At 36.0% G+C, this 26,040-nt stretch overlaps 2 protein-coding genes across 2 annotated transcripts; one reads left to right on the top strand and one right to left on the bottom strand.

Annotated features, from left to right (window-relative positions):
- Positions 1–17,651: 17,651 nt before the first annotated feature.
- LOC113740893 (protein neprosin-like) lies at positions 17,652–19,778 on the bottom strand. The gene is made up of 7 exons (XM_072071413.1): positions 19,692–19,778; positions 19,485–19,571; positions 19,118–19,351; positions 18,544–18,705; positions 18,367–18,420; positions 18,132–18,278; positions 17,652–18,029 (listed from the first exon to the last, which is right to left on the bottom strand). Exons 1-7 carry the CDS (start codon positions 19,776–19,778, stop codon positions 17,652–17,654), a joined length of 1,149 nt encoding a protein of 382 aa, XP_071927514.1.
- A 2,666-nt stretch (positions 19,779–22,444) lies between these two features.
- Positions 22,445–22,807, top strand: LOC113740886 (non-specific lipid-transfer protein 1-like). Its single transcript, XM_027268403.1, has one exon. It carries the CDS (start codon positions 22,445–22,447, stop codon positions 22,805–22,807), a length of 363 nt encoding a protein of 120 aa, XP_027124204.1.
- Positions 22,808–26,040: the final 3,233 nt, after the last annotated feature.

Below are 26,040 nucleotides of genomic sequence, written 5' to 3'. Positions count from 1 at the left end.
TAAATTAATTGCACTTTGGTCCTTGAATTTTATCTTTCATTTAATTTTGACCCCTAAACTTTGAAAAAATATAATTTCTGTCCCCAAAAGTTTTCAATTTTGTAATTCAGTCCCTGATGAATTTTGACTCTTTTTATTATGATTGTTTCTTTTCTTTAATAGCTAATTATGCTACTTTTGAATATACTTAACTTGTAATTTTTAGATGTTCTTAAATTTGTTTACGTTCGACATATTAGTGTGAATTTAGTATTTTTGTTATTATTATTTTTCAATTAAATTGGTGCCATGATTCTTTTGTTCATTTTGAATATAAATAAGGCAATTCGACTCCATTTAGTCATCACTTCAAAAAGGGAGGTACCCCTATTATTATTTAAGAGTCAATTACGTGCTTTTATGTGCTCATACGTGCTCTTATGTGTCTATATATTTTTTATATGTTTTGTTATTTATTTGATTTAGATGTTTATTCCAATTCTCTTATGTTTTTTTAGTTAATTCTTATAATTATTTGAGAGGCATTTAATTGCCTCAAAAATGTAATAGATAGGATAATTAGATTTGTTTTATTTTATTTCCCCTTTTAGATTGTAGTTAGGCGCTCCCCGATGTAATAGGTAGGTTGTGTGTTTATGTGGCTTATGTGTTACGTGTCTTACCCGCTTTCTTTAGGATTTTTGCATCTAGATATTATGCTTATGTGTTACGTGCTACGTGCTCTTATGTGTTTATTTGTTTTAATTTATGCCTACTTGTCTTATTATGTATTAAAATGCATGACGTCACTACACTAGTTCAATGCTAGTTGTAGTTTTTCCCCTCCGCTTACTTGCTAGTCCAACGCTAGTAAGGATTTTTAGAAATAGGCTAGTCCAATGCTAGACCTTTTAGGCCGTCCTGCGCTAGATTCATCTTTGTGTGATAATTCACTATATTTTCATGCATATTTTCATTTTTAAGGATCTTTTCTCATTTGCATGATATTCCCTATTATATTATCCCCTATCCTCTATATGTGTTAATCATATCACTTAGAATTGCACTTCATTTAAGAAATTGTATAATAAGTAGGTTCATTTGTTTGTTCATATTAGGGGAATTATTTTTTCAAACATAGAAAATGGGTGATTATAATTTTTTAGTTTAAATACCCTATTAATCCCTGTATAAGAAAATTGCGTCACGAGTTTTTGCCTCCCGTACCCTTTATGTTGCATTCCCTTTTTCTTTGATCACTTATATCTATGTATATAATTTAATTTAATTTCTTTACTTTTCTTTTTCATCATTTGCATACTCGTGACCCTTTCAAGGAAGTATTTTAGCCTTCGCAATTAATGTGATTGGTTTAATTAAACCCTTGAATGAACATTTTGTCCCTTTCGATATTTTTAAATTTAGATTTGCATTCATGTAAGAAACATCTAAACGTGATAAAATTAAGGGTTAGATTGGAAAAATTTTGGCTAAACCTCGCAACTAGCTTAGACTAGGTTGAAAGGGTGCCTTAGGTTTGAATTAATTGAACCTTTGCCTTCCCTTTCTTCAATCGTGAATCCCGAACCCATTTTCTCTGTTTTTTCGATGACCTGGAGTTGTCGAAAAAGGTTTTATTTTTATTTTACTTTAAAACACTTTTTGGGTGACTTGGTACACCCAAACTCGATACCAAGTGGCGACTCCTAATTTTTCTTAAAAACCCTTTTAGACTAAATTTTGGACCCAAATTGTCGCATTGTTTAAAGTCCCATTCTAGGTCCCTTTTCACTTATTTTTAAATAAGATCATATCTTTTATAAACACCTTCTTATTTATTTTTCCATCACGAAAAATGGGGCGCGATAATAATGAGTTTTAATTTATTTCCCTATACAATTATAAGATTATCTAGCATAATTATAAGGAAAATGTGTCAAATTTTTTATGTTCATACCTACTATTTGATAAACAATTATAATAACAATTTTATCATTATGATAGGATACTTTTGATGGTATTTTATTATTGATTTAGATTTATAAGATATAATAGAAAATATTGAAATATTTCATTTAGAGTTTATGAATTTTTTAAGTAGTGGAATTATCATTATTTAGTAGTGATTTTGGGTCATTTCTTTTTGATTTATTGTTAATTTTTAATACCAAAAATAGAAAATAATGATCAGCAAAAACGTTGGATTGCATATAAAGTTTACTTTTAAAAAAATCAATAGTTCGAAATTTTTTTACAATAGAAGCTAGAGGTAATAGTGATAGTTCTATAGTTTTATTGGTAAAAAATAAAAAAAAAGAATAAGAAGGAAAAAGAATGAAAGAAATAATTTTAAAAATCATTCTAATTATAAACATACAAAACAAAGGAATTTCATTAAAATATTTAAGAGCAGTATTGTCAATTCAACTGATAAGGGAGGTATGTGTAATTTTAAAACTTTGATGGAGCTGAATGAAATTGTTGTAAACCTTAAGGGAGGTTTCTGAAATTATCTGCCGAACAACAACAGCAGCTCGATTCGCTGAAATCTTTGCATGAGCTATTTCACGATCCAGAATTCTTTTTTCTTCGTTCACGATCTGAACAGGAAGAAGCCACAAGATTTTGAACTTCATTTCTTACTGGTTGTTGGTAAAATTTGGGAGTTCATTTCTTTCCAAACTTCATGAACCGTAAGAACTTAAGTTTTGCCTAGTTTATGTTTGATAATATGCCTCAATGAATATTAAGCTCTAGAGAGTCTAAGTGGACGGATAGTCTATTGTTTCCTCTGGAGAGCTATGACAACTAGATTTTTTGTGTTTGGTACTGTGGCTCCATGGCAGCCGTGACTGCCCTCCACTGCAAAGGGGGGGTCACACGGGCTCTCCGCTATCCTTCACAAAAAAGTCCTTCTCGACATTGTTTGCGCAACCCTCTTCGCTGGAGGCGCGGCAGGTTCAGGCAACGTTGGCTACTCATCGGGGGGAACCTGCAGTCGTGTTCGATGCGGTAGATATCTCCACCATTGCTGCTGCGTTCCGTTTCTCCTTGGTCGGCAAATTCTCTAGAGGCCGGCCGCTACTTCCGGATCTGCGTAAGTTTTTTTTGTCCCTTGACTAGAAGGATTCTATGTCAGTGGGTCTGTTGGACTTTCAGGCATGTCCTAATACAATTCAAAAATGAGGCAGACTTTCTTCGGGTATGGGTTAGGAATATATGGTACGTGCATGGTTGCCCTATAAGAGTATTTAAGTGGTTCTCGAAATTTCTAGTGGATCGGAAATTCTCCCTGGTCCCGGTGTGGTTTAGTTTACCGAAGTTACCGATCCATTTGTTTGACAAACAATGCCTCTTCCATATTGTTTCTTGTCTCGGCACCCCGCTTTTTGTAGACTCCGCTACGTCTTCATTTTCTCGGCCAAATGTTGCTCGTGTTTGTGTAGAGGTTGACCTGTTAAAACCATTGCCGGCCAGGGTTTAGGTAGACATGGGAGATGGTGACCAGGGTTGTTAAAATCGCGATCCGGATCGTAGGATCGTAGGATCGTACGATCCGGAATGGCAAAATCGATCCGAATCGCCATAGAATCGCAAATCCCTTGACTCTATAAAGGATCGACGTAGGATCGGTAGGATCGCATAGAATCGTACGATTCTACGATCCTACTTCGATCCTACAAAATTTTGCTATTTCATGAAATACAAGGTTCATTTTGCAAGTAAAAATCAACATTTGGGGTAGGCGTGTAATTTATCAGGAAATTGCAGGCCTTAGTTGCAAATGTTTTAACAAATTTTGCCTCAAAGTCAAAAGTTCCGTCAAAAGGAAAAAGCTTCGGGTCTTCTACTTTTCTTCATCTTCTCCTCAGTCCTCAAGCAGACCTTTTTCATTTCTCTTCTCTCACCGCTGCCCAAATCAAATCCCTAAATCAAATCCCTAATTTGCACCATCAAACCACCTCAAGCTTCGGCTACAACAACTCTTACCAAGACCAAGTACTAACAAGTAACAAGACAAATCGCTGCAGCTTCTACCAAGAACCCACAAGCTATAGCCGACAGCTTCAAGCTCCAGGCTCCAGCAGCCATTGCTTCGGTAAGAATATCAAGCTACGAAATCCTCTGTTGCCGCCGGATTTTGGCCGTTTCGGATTTTGGCCGTTTCAAGCTTCAAAGCTTGAAGCTCCAGCACCCATTCTTCTCCAATTTTTGTGCTGCCAGCCTGCCACCACACTGAAGCTCAAGCACCAGCACTTCAATTAAAGTCATATGTGAGTCTGGTTATTTTCTTGCTTGAAAATTGATACTTCGGCAGATGGTGATTGATAAAGTTGTGATTTGTATTTGGTTTTCTTGATATTTGAACATATATTGCTTTTGATTGAATTGAGTTGAAGTTGAAGGGAATTATTGACGGGTCCATTAGGATTTGTGAAAATTTGGTTTTCTTGCTTGAAAATTATTGATGGTTCTGAAGCACCAGCACTTTGTCTTAGGATTTGTGCTCTCAGAATCATTAACATTTAACGGGTCCATTAGGTATACTCTTTTTTGCCTTCTCCATAGGAAGCTCTGATAATCGAGACTCTGCTACCACATAAATCTTCCCATTGAACTTGTTAAAGAAATCAAAATTAGGAGTATTATTATTTTGTAATAATGAATTAATGAGAACTCATAAAATTATTTAATATAACATTGTTTAAATCTTCCCATTTTATCATGCATTTTGCAGCAGTTGGACGGTTGATGGCACGGCTTGGTAAGCCTGCCTGACTAAAGCTCTATCAGAGACAAGCTTGTCATGCTTGACATATTCATACTTTTAGCCTCAATCCATTTGAGTTCTTTGCAATGTTAGAAGCAAGTTTTCTGGTGACAACAGTTTGCTAGTAGGAATTTTACAGCATAAAATTTAGTAGTAGAGTTGCCTGTCTGCTGCATATCCAAACCCAAGTGTTACTGATAGCTTTGAGCTTCAGCTCCTAGTACACAGCATGCAATTCCCAGGTTTTACTATGTTTTCACGCAACAGAGACATGCAGATTATATATATATTGCATTGCATTCCATGTTTTTACAGCAATCAATGAGCTTTCTTCAAATTTGCTGGTAAAAATCCATTACAAACAGAACTTTTGCCGAAAGATAAGATGGATTGGTTGCTAGACATTGAAATTGCAAAATTCATACCTCTTTAGGCAAAAGCAGTAAACAAATTAAACTCCAAATTAAACAAACAAGCTTTTGGTGGGATCTTACGATCCTACGATCCGATCCTACGATCCGATTCTGTAAAACTAAAATCGATCCTACGTGAAATCCCGATTTTACAAACCTTGATGGTGACAGCTTCTGGTAGCCTCTGAACCCAGAAAACTTGCCCAGTTATTGTGGTCATTACTACCGTCAGGGTCATGGTGAGGTGAACTGCCATGTGAAGCACCCTGAATTTCGGCAGCCGCTGGTGGAGAAGAACCAGAAAACTGGATTGGGTGAAGGTCTAGTGGAAAAGGGATTGCAGAAGGTGAGTGTTTCTCTTCCGGACTGCTCGGAGAAGAGGTTGCAGGTCCCTCCCCCTCCAGTGGCTCCTGTTGTGGATGCTACTGACACAGATGGTGGAAGGATGTTTGGTTTGATCATGGTGGAGGAGCCACGGGAGTTTTTGGCTTCGACTCGAGCCGGCGGTGATACAGACTTGGTACTAGCGCATCGCGCAACTCAGACGCCTACGGACCCAACTTTGATGCAGGATGGGCTGATTATTTTCCTTCCTGGACTGGTGGAGGAAACGATAGGGGCGGCGGCAGATCGGCTAATACATGGGTTTATTGAGCAGGTCGCTGGCGAATTAGATGCTAGCGAGTCTGATAATGGCGTTAGTAATGCGGCCTCTTTCCTGGCTGCTGAGGTCGTTTCGGTAGCGGAGGCTGAGAAGGTAGGGATGGAAGACCTGGAGGAACAGGTTCAGGAGGAGGTGAGCACTCAACAGCAAGCTATGGTTGCAACCTTGAACTTATCTCCTCGCAAGGCTGGTGTGCTAGATAATCTGCCACTGGAGGATAGTCGGAAGCATTTGGATGGTCCGATCACTCGTCGTCGCTAGAATAGAAATGGTGGTTCACCTCCGCGAGCTCTTACTGCGCAACACCATGATTAATTCACTCTTTTGGAATGCTCGAGGGGTGGACAACGCTCTTATGATAGCTCGACTACGAAAGTTGAAACGCATGTACCACATCTCGTTGATAGCTCTCTGTGAATCATTGGTGGGTCGTGAGCATTTGGATATTGTACGCCGAAAATTGGGTTTCCCGTTTGCGAATGTTGAAAGCAGCATTTGGATATTCTTTGATGCTGAGTACGAATGTGGCATTGTTGTGGCCTCTCCTCAGTTTTTGGCAGTGAAGATTATCCATAGCTACTTCCGGTATCCTTTTATTGCGACTTTTGTCCATACACCGTGTGCCCTGGAAGAACGGGAGTAGCTCTGGCAGCAGTTACTTCGGGTGAGTCAAATGCGTGTCCCAACAATCTTTCTAGGTGACTTTAACGTCATTTCTAGTGCAGAGGAGAAACAAGGAGGTCGGCCGTTCCAATATGTTGAGGCGGAGTCGTTCTTAAATTTCACTGAGGAAGCGGCTTTAACGGATTTGGGTTTCTCTGACCCCAAGTTTACATGGTGCAATAATCGCCGGGGGAGGGCCCGGATATGGAAGCGTCTGGATCGAGCTCTAGTGAATTAGATATGGTTGGACTTGCCGGTTAACACTTCAGTGATGCACTTGCCTAGAGTGGTTTCGGATCACTCTCCGTTGCTGGTCACTTCCTTCCTTGCCGTCGGTAGTGGCCCATGCAGCTTCCGATTTCTGGAGGTGTGGAGGTCCCATGGGGAGTTTATTAATGTGATTCGTAAGGCTTGGGAGGTGGAGTGTGAGGGCCGCCCGGTTATGGTTTTACTTTCGAAATTAAAGACGGTGAAGGATGCGTTGCGGCTGTGGAATAAGGAGGTATTTGGAAATGTTTTCGATCGCGTCCAGGAAAGGGAAAAGCGGGTCCTTTCACTGGAAGGGTCTTTGGAGACTAACCCAACAGAGGAGGGTGAACATCTGCTTACCCAAACGCAGTGTGACTTGAAGGCGGCTCTGCTGCAGGAAGCTAGATATTGGCGTCAAAAAACTTGTGTTCAGTGGCTCAAAGAAGGGGATGCTAACACTAGGTTCTTTCACGCCCAATTTAAGCAGCGGTGCATGCGTAGTTTTATACACCGTATAAAGGATATGAATGGCATATGGGTAGACGAGCAGTCCCAGATAGAATCCATGGCGATTGAGTACTTAGCGTTGGCGCAACAAGCACAAGTTCCAGTGGATCATTCTCTCATAGACATTATCCCCTTAGTGGTATCAGAACAAGACAACGAGACTCTTCAACAATTACCTACTAAAGACGAGATTCAAAGAGTGGTATTCCAGATGAATGCGGACAGTTGTTCTGGGCCTGATGGGTATACCGGTTCTTTCTTTACTACGTGTTGAGATGTTGTGAAGAGTGATGTGTGTACGGCGGTCGGGGAATTTTTTGCGGAGGCAGAATTACCCTGGGGGTACACAGCTACGCTGTTGGCTTTAATTCTAAAAGTACCAGGTGCGTCTTCTTTCTCAGAGTTTAGACCAATTAGTTTGTGTAATTTTGTGAATAAAATTTTCTCTAAATTGCTTGCTTTGCTCTTGGAAGCTATTCTGCCTAAGATAATTTCACCCAACAGAGTGGATTTGTGAAGGGCAGGCAGATATCTGATAATATACTGCTGGCTCTGGAAATGTGTTCGAGGTTGGGTAGGAAGGTTAGGGGGCAAATGTGGCATTAAAATTAGATATGGCCAAAACTTATGATCGGGTCTTCTGGTGCTTCTTATTACAAGTTATGCGCAGGTTTGGGTTTGGGGAACAGTGGATAGACATGATCTGGCGGCTGATCTCTTCTTGCCACTTCTCCGTATTGGTGAATGGGAAACCCTGTGGCTTTTTTCACTTATCTCGGGGATTAAGGCAAGAGGATTCGCTATCTCCGGTTCTGTTCATCATTGCGGTTGAGGTACTCTCGAGGGGTTTGAACGCCCTAGTGGGAAACCGACAGTTTTTGCCGTATCCAGTTACTCAAGGTTGCCCCCATTGACACACCTAACTTATGCCGATGACATCATTATATTTTGCAATGGGACTACACGCTCGCTGACATATGTGATGGACGTACTAGATAAATACCAGAAGAACTCAGGGCAACTGGTGAACGCTTCTAAGAATTGTTTTTTGGTGGGCAAGAAAGTGTCTATTGCACGTCGCAAGGTGATCTCAAGAGTTACGGATTTTTTCGCAAAGGATCTGCCAATCACTTACTTGGGTTGCCCTTTGTATGTTATGAGACAAGTGAAAGGGTTGTTCACTGGTTTACTGGATAAAGTCTCACAGTGGTTGACGGCTTGGCGAGGCCGGTGTTATCTATGAGTGCTCGGACTCTACTTTTTAAGCATGTGTTGACCTCAATCCCGATTCATCTTTTGACCGTGTTGGTGCCTCCAAGGGGGATAGTTGCTGAGTTGGAGCGGATGTTTGTTTAATTTTTTTGGGAGGAGTCAGAATTCGGTCCTAAGAGGCATTGGACGACATGGTCGAAGTTATGCCGTTCTGTAGAGGAAGAAGGGGTAGGCTTCCAATCTTTACAAGCGATCAGTGATGCTTTTTCTTGTAAGCTTTGGTGGTTGTTTAGGGATGGCCAGTCACTCTAGGCAAAGTTTATGCGGGGCAGGTATGTCGGTGGTTTACATCCTAATCAGGTGGCTATTTCTCCTAAGTTCTCTGCTAGTTGTGCTCGGATGTTTGCGGTTCAATGCTCCATGGAAATGTGGTTGCAGTGGGACCTGTCTGGGAGGGAGTCTTCTTTTTGGTGGGATAATTGGAGTGGACTTGGTCCGTTGGCATGGAGGTTCCAAGAGTTAGCATCTGACGGGAAGATTAATGGTTATTGGAGGGACAATCGATGGGATCTTTTGGCATTGGCTTCCTTTCCATTGGAAATTGTAGCGGCGGTGGCTGAATCTTTCTTTTGTTTTGGTACAAGTCCAGATAAGCCTGTTTGGACGTTAGAACCCTTGGGAGGTTTCTCTATAAAATTGGCCTATCAGTTAGTTCGTATAGCTGGAGCCCGGGTGTGGACCTATGCGTTTATCTGGCACTTTACAATTCCTTGAAAATTGTCTTTTCTCATGTGGCGATTGTTGCAGGGCCGGCTCCTCGTGGATGCGGTGTTGGTGAAGTTTCAGGTGCATGGCCCTTCTAAGTGCTATTGTTGCTCGCAGCCTCAGTCAGAAACATTGCAACATGTTTTCTCTACTAGCGACTTGACAGACGAACTTTGGGATTTTTTTTAACAATCAATCGGTATCTCTTCATACTCTGTGGTTAATGTTAGGTCACGGTGCTCTATATGGTGGTTCACCCCGATCAGAGGAAGGGCACTGCGTTGGCTATACCGAATACTGCCCTTACTTATTGTATGGTTTCTATGGAAGGCCAAAAATATGGCCCGTTTTGAGGGTCGGAGTATCTCAGCTGGACAGGTTCAGAGATGGGTCATTCATGAGATGCGGTTGCTGGTCCAGGTGCATTTCCCGGCCATGTCACGATAGTCACTTCCGTGGACGGAGTTCCTTGACTCGATGTCTGCGGTGCGGAGGCCACTAACCTCAATATTGGTGCGTTGGGTGTGTCCGAGGGATGAATTTTTTAAGGTAAATATGGATGGCTGTGCCACATCTCGTGAGGGGAGCGGCGACGGAGTAATTAGGGACTCATGTGGTAGGTTTATTCTGGCGTTTGCTGATGTGTTTGGTCCTGTGAATTCCTTGCAAGCGGAGGCGCGTGCTTTTCTACTGGGTCTTTAGTTGGGGCTTCAAAGGGGTATCTCCCAGTTTATTGTTGAATCTGATTGCCTTATCTTGATCAGTTCTTTACGGGGGTCCTGGGGTGTTCCTGCTGTCATTCGACCTGTCGTTCGCGCTATTCGGAGGATTACCCTTAACGGTTTTCGGTTCTCTCACTGTTTTAGGGAGGGAAATTTTGTGGCAGACTCACTAGCATCTTATGCCAACGCGCGTGGTTTCTTTGAAATTTTTTCTACGGTAGCTCAACTACCGGGCCGCACTAGAGGGTTATTGGCTCTACATATGCAGAATTTTTGTAGCTTTCGTTTTTCGTTCCGAAGCTGAGGTCATGATAATGAGTTAGAATGTAGAAAGTGCCATGTGATATTTTTCTTGAATTTGTGTTTGTTAACAGGGAGTTTCATCCATTTATAAGGGAAAACTTTGCCAAAATTTTCTTAAAATAAATAACATATTTATTTTAATAAAAAAAGGGGAAAAAAGAACTTTTGAGCAGGCCATACTTTCTGCATTTGATATGTACCACCTATGTATTTTGTTTTCCAATCTCTGATTTTCATTTGACATTGTAAATAGGAAGTATTTGAGCCAGCATAACGATAATTATGTACCTTGAGAGGCAAGGTATTAATTAATTATGTTTATTATTTTTTTATTAAAAATTATTGTCAAGTTACTCATATCACATATTATATTAAATTTCCACCAATAATCAAAGTAAAGGCAAAAAATTTGTACAGCCAACACCTGGAATCTACAATTTTGTCAATCAATAGGGGCATATTGATAAATTAGTATTAACAATCAAGAATTTTTTTTGAAATTCTATATCTAGACTTGGATTTTTCACAAGCCCCCACGAACCAATTTATTAAGAAGCAGATCACCACCAATGTTGCGGCTTTCAAAACATACATATATTAATTTAATTTATGTCAATCTTTTTCCCTTATTTTTTTTTCCCATTTTGGGGCTAAAATGCCTATTAATAAGTCTTTACTGGACTGCCTTAAAAGAAAAAAAGAAAAACAAAAGAAGTTCAAATTAGATTTGTACTGTGAAAGGAGTTCAACATTTAGTTTTTAATGCATTGGAGCGCAATTAATCCTCAAAAAAGCTTTTTTTTTAAAAAAATAAAGATAATTTGTTATAACTACTTTTACTTCATCATGCATCACAATAATGATGTGACTCTGAATTTACAATATAACATGCATATCAGTAGACCCATTAACTGACTACACCTGAATATTTTCCTTTTTTTTTAATTTTCTCTTTTTGGGGTTAAAATCTTGATTCATAAATCTATGTTGGACTGCTTAAAAAAGAACATCAAAAGTCTAGACTGGACTCCCCTAAGGAAGAGAAAAGCAAAAAATAAATAAAAAAATAAATAAAGTCTTTGATATGGATCATGAAAGGCCACATCCAAGTCGGCAGAACAATTTGTTTTCTTTCTTTTTTTTTTTTTGACAAGGAAACCTGTGGCCGCTATTCAAGAGTATGTACTGGATAAATCCCGCCCCATGCAATAGACTGTCAACCATACGGAGGGGAAAGATATACTAGGCAAACCTTGTGCAACGGGCATGTGTTGTCTTGAATTTAATTTGCTACATATTTCTCGTATTTTAATGCACAAATATTGAAGAAAATGTATTCTCTTCATTTTCATGTTACCATCAAACCAATGTAGACTAACAAGAAAAATATCTTTTTTTCTTACAAAACAAACAGCAAGAGAAGAGTAGGCGGGAAAATAGAAAAAATGCAAAAAGTCAGAACCAAGTCAAGATGCAACTCCCTCAGAACAAAAAAAAAAAAAAAGAATGTATGGTTCAAATTGGTCTTGTATTGTGAGAGTAGTTTAGTATTTGGCTTCTAACGCTCGGTTAGCAGCAGTGTTTTAAAAGGTAAAGGTGTTGAGTAAAACACTTTGTTTTCACACAGATGGGGCAAAAGCCTCGAGGTGTGGGGCACAAGCCTCACAAATTTTAAATTTTAATGTATAAAAAATATAAAAATTACAAAAAAAATAATTAAAATACAAATAAATACAATAAAATCGTAGATAAACTATATAGTGGTAATAATAGTTATGAAAAACATAGTAAAAGTTCATGATAAAGGACTATGACATTAAAAGGAAGTTTAGATATTTAAATATTACTGCACGTAGTAGTACTATATAAAGATGGTAAAATAAAAAATAAAATATGTTTTTTTGGGTTAATCACAATTTAGATAACATGTGAGCTAAAGTATAAAAGTGAGCCAAAACACAAGGAGCAAAATAATAATGACTAAAAATCTAATCAGTCAAAGTGCAAATCACAAGACTTGTCACCTTCCCCAGTCCGTTATCTACATCGCTGCAACTTCAGATCTTGCACAATGAACTATATGAATGAATCATTTTACCATATATCACCCCTGTTCAATGTTCTGTTTATTTTCATTGGGTTCTTTAGAAGCTCAAGGAATCAACTTGAGCTACTTGAAAAGGAGCTTAAACAATGAACAAAAAAGGTACTGTTATCTACATAAAAAAAAAAGATTTCAGAAAAAAATGCTTTGACCGACTAAGAATAAACTAATACAGAATTAATTAATTGATGTAGTAGAACATATGATCAAAATTTCCAAGGAACGAAAGAAAATAGTGAGCTTGGATTTTTTTAATAGTCATTGGTGGATAACTATTCTACTATCATAACTAAAGGAAAATCATTTAAAACGTCCCTTACTTTTTATCAAATGAATATTTTCTTCCCTCACTTCTCATCAAATTAATTTTTTCATTTCTCACTTTTAAAATGTTAACTTTACACTTTTTACAAATTCAAATTAATAAAATTTGATTCCTACCTAATTTTACGATCATTTTTTAGTTTAAAATCACCATGTGATACACATGTAGTTATCTTTTTATATATGAAAAGATCAAATTCCACTTTTTTAGTGACAAAAAAATGAATATAGATTAGTGATTGATGATTTCCTGCAAGTGCATAGGGTCGATCGTAATAATAATTTACCTGGAGTATTCTAGGGTTAAATCCATAAGAATGAGTTAATTTCCTACTTTAATTATTCGAAAATAACAAAATTTAAATTCAAAGAGTGATTTTTTCTAACTAAACAATAAAGGAATAATCAATTCAAATAGAATAGTGGTGAGAAAACAATAGACGTGAGTCTAGAGTTTTAGGTTTGAATTCAGAATTAGAATCAATTATCTAATTAATTTCTCAATAAACCATGAATGCATCTCACAATTAAATTTTAGATTATCTTTCGATACATCTAAAGTGTGCATAATTAAATCCTACGTCTCTCTCGAGATCGCAAGTATTTAATTAAACCCTTTAAGAACTTCGGTGATTTAAGTGCACCATACAAATACTAACCTACTCTCATAAATATGTTAAGTATGTTTATCTATCTAGTGCTCGGTTGTATCTCCTTTCTCAATTTAATACAAACCATAAGAGCATGTTTATGGAGGTCAATCACAAACATATAATTAAATCAAGATAGATAAATCATAGCAAAAAGCAAGAAATTAAACTAGAAAAATTGATCAAATTCCTTCATAAAAATCTTAACCCTAGAAATAATTTAGTTCAACATGATTTAGAAGTTAAAACCATGAATTCAAAGAGTTGCTACAAAGTTAAAAAAAAAAAAAAAAGTAAGAAAACTTTTTAGTTGCTTGCTCCGTTCTTCTCCTCGCGTGCTTCTTGAATCGCCTTCATTTGATCTTGATCTATCAAGAGTAAACTATGAAAAGATGTTAAAAGTAGGCTAGACTAATATTTTCCACTTTAAAACGACCTAAAGAACCCCTATTTATAGTTTCTTGAAGATATATCCTAAACAGGATAGGAATAGGCTTTATTGGAGTTTAAAAATCGCGTTTCCATGATGTCTTCACCTTTGACCAATATTGTCCCACAGTTGGCCACCTACTCTCTAGAGTTTCACACTTAGACATTCGTACATAAGCCATATCAAGTACAAGTCACTCAATCCACCCAAACCAATTCAAACCTAGGCTCTGATATCAACTCTAACACTCCTGACCAATATTGTCCCACAGTTAGCCACTCAGAAGGTCGTGAGTTTTGTTTCTGGAGATGGGTTATAGCCCACAACAAGTGAAGAGCCCAAATCCGCAAGTCAAGAAACCTAGCATCCCTCCAAAAGATCTCGGTCTGGTGGGGGGACATCCACAACAGGTTATAAAGCGGCCAGGACTCTCTTCCCTAGCCGATGTGGGATCGTTACAATCTTGGCCCCTTTATAACCTATTGTAGGTGTCCCCTCACCTGACCGAGGCCTTTTGGAGGGGTGCTGGGTTTCTTAACCTGCGAGCTTGGGCTCTTCACTTGTTGTGGCCTATAACCCCACCTCTAGGAACAAAACCCACGACCTTTTGGATGGCTAACTATGGGACAATATTGGTCAGGGGTTCTAGAGTTGGTATCAGAGCCGACTCCCGACTCTGATGTGCCAGCAAGGACGCTAGGTCCCCTAAAGGGGGTGGATTGTAACGATCCCACATCAGTTAGGGAGGAGAGTTCTGGCCGCTTTATAACCTGTTGTAGATGTCCCTCTATCTGACCGAGGCCTTTTGGAGGGGTGTTGGGGTTCTTGACCTGCGGGCTTGGGTTCTTTACTTGTTGTGTGCTATAACCCCACCTCCAGGAGCAAAACTCACGACCTTCTGGGTGGCTAACTATGGGACAATATTGGTCAGGGTGTTAGATAATGTCCAGTGCCGGTCATTGGGCTGAGCCAAAGAATCTGGAGATGTCTGGCGCGGAACATGGATCCTTCCGCGGATCATTACAGATCCGCGCGTGGATTCTCTTTAAAGCCTCAAAACCCCATCAAATAGTCTGAATCAATTCTTACTCAAACACAAAAGTTGTAGCCCTTTGAATAAACTTTTCAAAACCATAAGAGTCAAGTAATTGGGAAGTCTGGACATTGAGATGCGTCTAAAATACTGAGACCTGGTCATAAGAGCATTGCAGCACAATTATATTTTAGTAATTTGGACTTTTGACTATGAAACCTTAAGAACTGGACTTTGATGTCTTCACAAAGGTTGTAGAGTATTCTCTTAGATTTGAATTGAATCAAGAATCATCTCAATCCAATTTGTGTAATATCAATCTTGCCAAACCCATTCCTCTTGACTTTTTCCTCTTCCATTGCTTTTTCACGCCATGTTTTTACTCCATTTTCTCTCTAATTAGTTTTTCACCTATTAAAATTATATAAGGGCCAAATTAAGTAGTATCTACTCAAGATAAAACTCAAATATCATGGTTAACAAGAAATTTATACCTATAAATGCACTACAAGTTACCCCTATCAATTAGATTGGATCCCACCTTTTTTTGGATAAAAATAGATATGGTTTAGGTTAGATTCTACTTTTTTAGAGGTAAAAGTAAAAATGAATCGTCATTTGTATAATTACAAATGAGATCTAATTTTTTTGCTCCTGAAAAATGATCATAGGTCACGTGATGCATTTAAAATAAAAAATGGTCAAAAATCTATGTTGGAACCAACTTTTATCGGCCTAATTTTGTAAGGGATGTAAATTTACTATTACAAAAGTGAAGAACGAAAAAAATTTATTTGACAAATTTTAAGAGACATTTTGAATGATTTTTCCTATTTCTGCAAACGACAATGAGATATATTTTGAATTGATAACTTAATCCGTTGGACTGCTGTTCATTTGTAGTAATATCATCAAAGAATGTATAATTTGGTATTTATTATTTTCGCCACTATGGGGAGACATTTTATATTCTACTTTCATATCTCGAGTTTTACTTCCTTTTTAATTACGTATCTTTGACTTGATATAATGTAAAAGAAGATATTTAGTTTCTAATTAGGTATACATTTCAATTGCATAGATGTACCATGATGTCTTTGAACTATGTTCTTTGCACCTTCAGAGACAGTGAATAATACTTCAATGGAAATTTTTATCAGATATTATCCTTGTTCATTCATTTATTCATTTTCATCTGCGAAGCTGAAAGTTACTTAACCAATTTGAGTTACTATACATGGAACTTAAACAATTAATCAAAAGATGCAACTCTTTTAATTTATGCATCAAAACGAGAATTCGAAATATGTTTGGACAGCCAAAGAAGAAATAAATATAGAGCTAATAACTGAAGTACTAAAATGTATCATAAAATTTTTCCAAATAAACAAAGAAAATAATGGAGTAAGACGTAATGGATTTTACAATAGTTAATACAAAACTATTTTGCTTTTTTAACCTTTTAGTAAGACATACGAGATCCAGTATGCTACATAGCCACAAAGACATCTCCAGATAATGGAATCGTTCCTCAAGAATATTCAGACAGCCGAAAAAGTCATATCCAGCAAAAATGGAAATAGAGTTTAGAGTAGGATATTGGCATTTAATTTGATAATAGAACATGGAATGAATAAGCTAACATTTGAATCTCATACATGAATGCAGCATGTTAGCTTGCAAAGTGATCGCAAAAAAAAAAAAAAAAATTATCTTCATTCCCCTGTAAAGATGTGGAAAAAAAAAGATTTTGGTTATAACGAATCATTTTTCACTTTAAGGAACAAATTTTCAATTTGATAGCAATGGATCCTTCATGTATATGTTACTGGAGTGTATTTACTCCAAAAATCTCTCGATAAATATAAAAAGTCAATTATCATATGACGGGAAATGGAGAAAAGAAAACTGGTTAATGCAACAAAAACTGAACAATTTAGAAATTTATTTTATAACATTCGATTTTGGAGTCCAGAAGAAAGAACATTTGCATGCGGTTATTAGTTTTTGAAGGACATCACCACCTCACTAAGACTTGATGACAGGATTTGATGGTTCAGTTTGAATAAAATTCCTTGAACCATATTGGAATCAGGGATTCCGAACAATTGAGTATCAAAAATTAATAAAGGAAACAATCTAGTTCTCCATTGGTAATTCTCATTTCCCTAGTCTCTATCATTTTTATCATGGACGTTATTTGGTGTTTCATTTTACGTCTTAGGCGTCTATGACCTGGAAAGAGAAGAAGGAGCTTGAGAATAAGAAGGTTGTTAATTCAGGCAGAAAGGTAAAATTCTTTATGGCGTCAAGAAGAAGAAGAACAGTGAGGAAAAATTACTTCAAGAAATTGAAGGCTGTGACCCAATTAGTCTTAGTATCAGTCTCAATATTTGAGGGTTTTTGGCCCACCTAGTATGAGTTATTGAGTTTTTCTGTACTTGTTATTTTGTGGCTTCCTAGAGAAAAAAAAAAAGGAGAAAAGGAAAATTTAATTTACATTCAAATCCCTGTGTTTTATATCACATAAGCAAACTTTTGTCGGATCCCAAGTGAGGAGACGATCCCTTGCCAAAGTTCGAAGACCTTCCGTCGACTGTTGTTGCAAAGTATCAAAGAGAATTGGCATTTCTACATGGCATGGAATATGGATCAGATTTTTGATGTTACATAATAGAGTAGTGTAGTTTGATTTTTCTTGCATGCTTCTGAATATGTGCATTGCTTTGGCATCGTTTGCCTTCTAAAATTTGATTTAATGCCTAAAGAAATGTAATCAATTTCTGTATTCAGATGATCAAATGCATATCAAGATTCTGCCCCTCGCCTAATGTGTGGAGAATCTCAAGTTGCATCTTTTGGTCATGGACAATTAGGATTTCTTCCTGGTCCACCATAGAAAAAGAAATCTCCGGCATCATCATTCTTTGCAAGTATTATGTTGTAGCAATTCGGCTTTTGAGCTGTAGATGTGATGTCACCAGGAGGGACCAAAGTGTTGGATTGATCAACTACTTGAAGATTCTTGAAGTAACTTGCCCCTCCAGCTTGTTCTTCAGAAAAATGGCCACTGCCCATTTGAGTTGTGGTGTGTTGCCCACCTTGAGCAGTATTTACCACCCCTCCACCCCATTGAATTAGTGAAGCACTGTCTGCGAGGCTTGTAAATAAGGAAGCAGGCCAATAACCAATTACACCGTCATTCCCATATTGTAGCCACCACACATTTTGCTTTGGATCCTAACAAAATTTTACCATCATATAAGTTTTTCAAATCACAGAAAACATTTGGCTATGTTCTGCATAATATATTGGGATCTTAATCAATTTGTTTGTCATTACCTTAAAGATACATAGGATGATATCATATTGAGCACCATGATAGGTAGAAACAGGTGAAATGGTGGCACCCAATGCAATTGTTGTATTGGTCTGAACAAAGCCAGGGCAGAACAAGTTGTAGCACCCTACGGATTGATAGCCATCTCTCTGTTACAATGACCAAATTTTGGTAGCAACTTAGATTCGGGCAAGCATATTATATAAACAATTGGATTGATGATATTTTGTGACTTACTGTCCAGAAAGTGAAGAGTCTTGTGTTGTTATCTCCATATAGACTTGGACTTACCTATAATATTAACAACTGAAATAAGTAGACAACAAAGTACAAGGCACATGCATGGCCAGATATTTTTATTGTTGAAGAACAAATTGAATTGCTGATTGACTATTTATGATAGGGAAGAAGTACCATCCAACCAGCTTCAACGCTGTTCAGAAATGAATTAGCACCTGCAAGAACCCATATTTGAGCCAAGCTAAATTCACCACTGGTCTGAACTTGGGGTTGCCAAACGTTTATAGTTGCCTTTGCTCCGAAATACACGTTATTTTGGACAGATGCAACTGCATGCTAAAGAATTGCAGAAAAAAGAAAATGAGAAATCGATAAAATAAGTTAAAAATGGGAAAGATTTAAATAAACTCAAAAACCTCAAAAATTACCCTCTTGTAAAAAGAATTTACTTGTACAAAGTTGCCAACACTACATATATATATATATATATATATATAAAAGTATGCGCGCGCGTGCGCTTAAACCTATGTAAACATGCATGTGTGTGTCGCGCACGAACACAGTATATATAAACCTATGTAAACATGCATGTGTGTTGCTACAAAATTCTAGCAAAAGAAAAAAAAAGCACTATATGTAGATGTTTCAAGTGATTCTGCCATGCATATCAACACTTAAAAATTTGTACAATAAGTGGTTAAGTTTATTGCCATTATCTACACAAGAAATTTCCAATTGTTTATGGTACCTCGTGAGTAGAAGGGTCATCAAGCTGGGAAAAGCTTTTGTGCTTCTTCTTTGCATATCTCTTGAAATTTCTTGCTTTCTGGTTCCTTGTAATAGGAATAGTTCCTTCAGGGCATTCCCCACTCAGCTGCCATAACTGAGCAAATGGTTTTTTATCCTCTCGGCCATGAGCATTGGATTTGAACAGTTCACCCTCACCAATTGGTCCTTTCTGAGGGTGCAAACTAGGCCTCATCTGCAACGTGCAAAAATACATAAAATTTTTACTTTTAATTACTTACACAATTATGTGTACAAATTTGAATATACACATGCACTTGTAGAGATTTTTCCCTTTTCTTGCTTTTGGGTGGGATAGAAAGTCTCACCAAAATGGTATGATTTTTGAGCAAAGGATGATCAAACGCTGGTTGATGATAAATGTTGATACAATCAATAATATCACCATCAGGGCTCTGCCATTTAAAACAATCATGCACCAGTTAGTCATGTACGTGAGTCCTAAAAGTGTGGACGGCATACTTTACTTTTCAATTAGTAATGTAAGAAAGTAGAGCAAAACTAGCAGGAATAACCTTGATGGACTTGACAGGGATCTTGTTTGAACCGCTTAACGTTTTCCTGAACTGAATCTTCTTGCTGGAGGCATCACATAAATTCATCATGTATAATAAAACGAAGAAATAAATTCGCTTCATTTTCTTCTCACTTCTAAAATACCAATGTAAAATTGATTCACAGATTGGTGGTATGTATTTGATTTCATTACAAGGTGAATTTATAAGCTTTTAAAGTATTTAATTTGTTGGATTGTCGCTCAATCATAAAAATTAATGTGTATACAATTTATGTCTGAAATATATGACTCAAAAATAGAAATTTCTATATTATTATTTAGTAGTGTTTTAGTCAAGTTATGATTTTAGTAATGACTCAAAAATAGAAATTTCTATATTATTATTTTGTAGTGTTTTATTCAAGTTATGATTTTAGTAATTTTATTTGAGTCCTGTTATGGTAGTTTTATTATGTAGGAATTAGTATTTTATTAGAAAATTCTTGTAGTTGTAAGACTTATTTTTTGTGGAATTTTTTGGGTTTACAATTACTATTTAGTTTCTCATTTGGTATACAAATCAATTGTATAGATATACCATGTTGTTTTTTAACTATGCTCTTTGCACCTTTAGATATAACTATTATCTTATGTTAAGACATAAAAGATCCATTTCTACATACAACAAAGAAATATATTTTGAATTGATAACTTAATCTGTTGGACCGTTGTTCAATTGTAGAATTCCATCAAAACATGTACAATTTTCTATTTTTAATTTTCCTCACTATGGTAAGACATTTCTTATTCTACTTTCATATCTCGACTTTTACTTTCTTTCTAAAGTAAATAGGTCCTAAGGCCTTGTCCTTTTTTAATTACGTATCTTTGACTTTATGTAATGTAAAAGAAGATTTTTGGTTTCTAATTTGTTATAAATTTCAATTGCATAGATATCCCATGTTGTATATGGACTATGTTCTTTGCACCTTTAGAGAAAATGAATAATACTTCAATGGAACTTTTTGCCAGATATCATCTTTGTTCATTCGTTTATTCTTTTTCATCTGTGCAGATGAAAGTTAATTAACCAATTTGAGTTACTATACATAGAACTTAAACAATTAATCAAAAGATGCAGCTCTTTTAATTTATACATCAAAACAAGAATTCAAAACATGTTTGGACAGCCAAAGGATAAATAAATATATAGCTAATAAATTGAAATACTAAAACTTAATCATAACATTTTTTTCAAATAAACAAAGATTATAATGGGGTGAGACATAATGGATTTTACAATGGTTGCTTAATAGAAAACCTTTGAGCAAGACATATGAGAGGCCAGTATACTACATAGCCACAATGACATCTCCAGATAACAATGGATTCGTTCCTCAAGAAAATTCAGACAGCCAAAAAAGTCATAGTACCCATCAAAAGTGGAAATAAAGTTTAAAGAATGAATAAGATAACATTTGAATTTCATAAATGAATGCAGCATGTTAGGTTGCAACGTGATCTAAAAAAAAAAATTATCTTGGTTCCCTTGCAAAGATGGAAAAAAATTTTCTCTCCAAGAAAGAAATTTTCAATTTGATTGCACTGTGTTACTGGACTGTATTGCTCCAATAATCTCTCGATAAATATAAAAAATTTGTTTGGAAAGTTGAAAAATCAAATCGTCATATGACCGGATTTGTAGAAAAAAAAAATGGTTAATGGAACAAAAACTGAACAACTTAGGAATTTATTTTACCAGATTCGATTTTTAAGTCCAGAAGAAAGAAGATCTACATCTGGTTAAATGCTTGAAGAGATTGGTTGTTGGTTTACAGATTCATTATTTTTAGTGTATAGGGTTATTATCACTTTACCCCCTTAACGTTTGATATAACTATCAATTTCTCCCTTAACGTTATCTTTTAGTCACTTTACCCCCAAAACTAACGGTCAAACTTAACAGAGTTTGTTAATTAAAGTAAAAAGACAAATTTAGCCCTTAAAGTTATTATCACTTTACCCCCATAAACTATAGTTTCATTGTCAATTTACCCCATAGAGTTATTTTTTAGACAATTTATCTCACTATTAAACTAACTTAGCAAGTTAAAAAACCTTAGAAGAAAGTACCCTCCTCTTTCTATAATAAAAATAATAAAAAATTTAGAGTGGCTCTTCTCCTCTTTAGTATCAAGAAAAAAAGTCAAAGTATTAATTTTTTTCTTCTTGACAATCTTATTAGTAAATAATGTTAGGAATTAAAGCGATTATATCACTATAATTTAAAGGAATAAAGTAATAATAACAATATAGTAATGCTATAGAATAAAAGGGTATTTTTGTCCAAAATTTTTTAACATGTTGAGTTGAATTACTAATGGGGGTGAAGTGACTAAAAGATAACGTTAGGAAGTAAACTGATAGTAGTAATATAGTTGAAGGGGGTAAAGTGATAACAACCCTAGTGTATATTAATTGTAACTTTCTTTACCATTGATACTAACTCCTAGACCTTTTAGAGTTCGATGCCATGCACCTGGTTGACTTGTTCTTCTTAATTTTCAAAATCTTAAAATTCTTGTAAATAGACTTGTATGATTTTTACAATCTGCACTGTGGTATAAAAGGAAACAATTTTTACCCCAACGCATCACATTCTATTGGCTAATCACCTCTATAAATTGTATTCAAACTGCTGAAAAAATCCAGGTCCAGAAGAAAAGATCAATTTCTTTCTTCACCATTCTTACTTTGAAGGCAAACTCAAGTATGGCTAATTCATCAGGACTCCTCAAACTAGGGACTCTTGTAATGTTCGTATCCATGCTTATCATGAGTTTCTCCCATGGAGGGCAAGCACAAATCTCCTGTGACACTGTTGAAAACGACCTGCTTCCATGCCTTAGCTTCGTCCTGATTGGAGGAAAAGTTGCACCTGCTTGCTGCAGTGGGATTCAGACTCTACTCAGCCTGGCTAAGACTAAAACTGATCGCCAGAGTGTTTGTTCTTGCTTGAAATCTGTTGCTCAGAGTGCTACTGATGGTCAGCTCAAGAATGCTGCACAAATCCCTCATCTCTGTGGTGTTAATCTCCCATACAACATTTCTCGCAACATCGACTGCACAAAGTAATGTTCTATCTTGCACACTCTTTAATCTCTATAATTTTCATTATAATCACTAGTGCTCTAGGCATACAATTCTACTGTAATGAAATTTTCGGAAAAAAAAAACTTTTAATTGAACAAGATGACGAAAAAAACATAAAGAAGAAACTACAAAAAAGTGCTTCATAAGGTTTTTATATATTGTACAGATTTCGACATCAGAGTTTACAGGTTTGAGTGCATGAAAATAGAAAAGCCAAAAAAGAAAATGGTTATAGTCTTCATAAATGAATGCAGCGGCAAAAATTATCACGTATAAATCATTCAATAATCAATACAATTTAAACATGATCTTTACAATTTGGTGGGGGAAACTGACGATCTTTCAAGTGGTACTTATTTGAAAACTTTCTAAAGTCTTAGGGGGACGACTGCAGCCCTTCCTAGTTATCTCGTTGAATGCTTCTTGAGGAGGATTGATTTGTATATTGAGTTTTACAATGTTTTCTAATTAAATACATAATGTGCCTAACTGCAAAATTGCATTGCAGGGTGGGGTGAAGTGAGCTTGACGGACAATTGAGATGCGTTGCATCACTTTGCAATCTTGAATGGATTGTAAAAATTTATCAAATGCCTAATCCATGATGTCCAGTATCATTATTAATACCAGTGAAGGAATATGCTAAATGTTATGTATTATGTTATCTCAAACATAGATGTATGAATTCATATATATATATATATATGGAAAGTTACTCATCACTTAACATAATATTGTTCACTTATTCATTATGGGAAATATTCACATTTATGATATGTCTATATATGCCATATTTTCTGGAGACCCTTGGCTTGTTCATGGGGATGATATAGCCAAGAAAGGATAAAAAGACAATATACAGCTTAGATTTGCCAATAAATTGTTCACACATTTGAGTAATTGGAATCCCAAATTAAGACTCAGTTCATCTACATCATTGATCCTAGGTTTTGGGGGTGGATTTTGTGCCTATAAAAGGCTCCAAAATGCAAGAAAGGACAACAAGAGAGCATGGGGCGGCGGAGAGATCAAAGGAAAAAAAAAAAACAGCAAAAAAGGAGAGAAAATTAAGGGAGGAAAAAAAAGTGCAGAAAATTATGATGAGAAACTTGAGAGCTGTCAAATTTTCTACCAAAATTCGACCCGAGTCTAAGTCTTTTAGGCATTCTTTTGTCATTTGCACTATCTACACTTGTAGTAGTGTAACCTTTGTTAAGAAAAATTCTCCAAAAAACATCTCCAGTACCCCCAAATTTCAGCTCCAAGTCCGCCCTAAAACTTTTGCTTAATTACACTATGGCCCAAAATCTAGGAAATTAATCAATTTTGCCCCCTTCTAACTTTAATCATCTTTTTCATATTTTAAGTGGTTTATTGGGTAGGTTATTTCTGTGATTTGGGGTGTAATTAAACCTTAATTTGTTTTAGTTGATTTATTATTTTGTTGGGTTTTGGTAAAATAGTTAGTCATTTGGGTTATGGTTTGATTTGGTTGGATTTTGGTAGAAAAATCTGGTTCATTTTTGGGTTTTGGCTTGGGCTTAGGAGGTAAAAGCCAATCCTTTTTGGTTGGTTTTGTTTGGGTAAGATTATGGATTGGCCTGTGCATTTTCCTTGAACTTTTCGCTGGGCTTGGAAGGATTTGGCCCGAAAAATAAGAGAAATGGCCCAGAGGCCTGTTTGCTCAAGTAATCAGGTAACGCAAATTGCAAGTTAGTCCCTATACTTTCTAGTAATTATATTATGGCTCTAAAAACTTTAGTTTTCTTTCAATTAGGTCCCTAATTTAATTACACGTTGGTCTCTAAACTTTATTTTTTAATTGTGACCCCCTAATTTTTATAATAATTATAATTTGATAATAAAAATTTCTTAATTTTTGTAAATAGGTCCCTAATAGTTTTGATTTCTTAAATAAAAGTTACTTTGCTTCTTTAATTGCTAGATTGCATGATTATTTCCATTTATTTACAATTAAATTAGTGCCTTGATCATTTTGTTGATTTTGAAACATAAGTAGGACAAATTTCACCCCCACATAACCACCACTTCAAGGGAGGTAACCTTTTTTTATTATTTTAAATTCTTTTATGTGCTTCACTGTGTTTTTTTTAATGTGTAATTGTATGTTTTGAGTACTTTTTTTTCCTTTAATTATTCATTTTTATTTATTTTAAGTTTCATTTGTTTTATCTAATTTTGATGATCATTTGAGAGGTTTTAAAATGCTAAGTTGTAATAGATAGGTGCTCAAGACATGTGTTTAACTAGCTTATGTAATAGATAGGTTTTAATTTTTGTTAAAAATGTATTTAGTTAGATAAATGTAATTGTTAGGTTATTATTTTTAAAATTCCCCCTTAGATTGTAGTTAGGGTCCTGAATATAATAGTTAAGCTCTTATTTGCGTTTATTTGCTTGGGTGCTTGCATGCTTGTGTGCTTATGTGTTTACTCACTTTCATTAGGGTTTTGTATCTAGAAATTATGCTTATGTGTTATGTGTTCTATGTACATTATATGTTTACTTGCTTTAATTATGTTTTATATGATTTACTCAATTATAATAAATGCATGACGTCACCACACTAGTCCTACGCTAGTTCTGGCCATTCTCCCCGATTTTTCACTAGTCCAACGCTAGTGAAAAATTGTAGAAATGGGTTAGTCAAATGCTAAACTCTTTAGACCGTCCACGTACTAGAATCACATACTTGCGTGACAATCACTACATTGCATGCATATTTTCTACTTTTAGGATCTTTACCATTTTGCATGATATTTCCTCTATATGTATACCCCTTACCCCTATGTGTGCAAAGCATGATATTTAGACTTGTATTCCATTTAGGGAATTAGATATAGATTAGTTCATTTGCTTGACTAGGATAGGGGAGTACCCTTCAAATATGGGAAATGTACGAGTATGGTTTCTTAACCTTAGCAAACTCGTATCTCCTCTATAAAAAGGAAAATTGAATCACGAATCTTAATCCCCCGTACCCGTTATGTTGCATGCCTCTTTTTAGGTCACATATATTTATATATTATAATTTTTTCTTTTCTTCGAGTTTCACTGTTTGCATATTCGTGACCTTTTCTAAGAATCATTTTTGGCATCACATTTAATGTGATTTGCACCGATTAAACTTTGAAAAGATATTTCGACCATTCCGATATCCATTAGGTCTAGGTTTGCATCCATAAAGTAACATC

Source organism: Coffea arabica, chromosome 1e, assembly GCF_036785885.1.
Source record: "Coffea arabica cultivar ET-39 chromosome 1e, Coffea Arabica ET-39 HiFi, whole genome shotgun sequence".
Taxonomy (NCBI): domain Eukaryota; kingdom Viridiplantae; phylum Streptophyta; class Magnoliopsida; order Gentianales; family Rubiaceae; genus Coffea; species Coffea arabica.
This window is presented reverse-complemented; position numbering and strand designations above follow the sequence as displayed.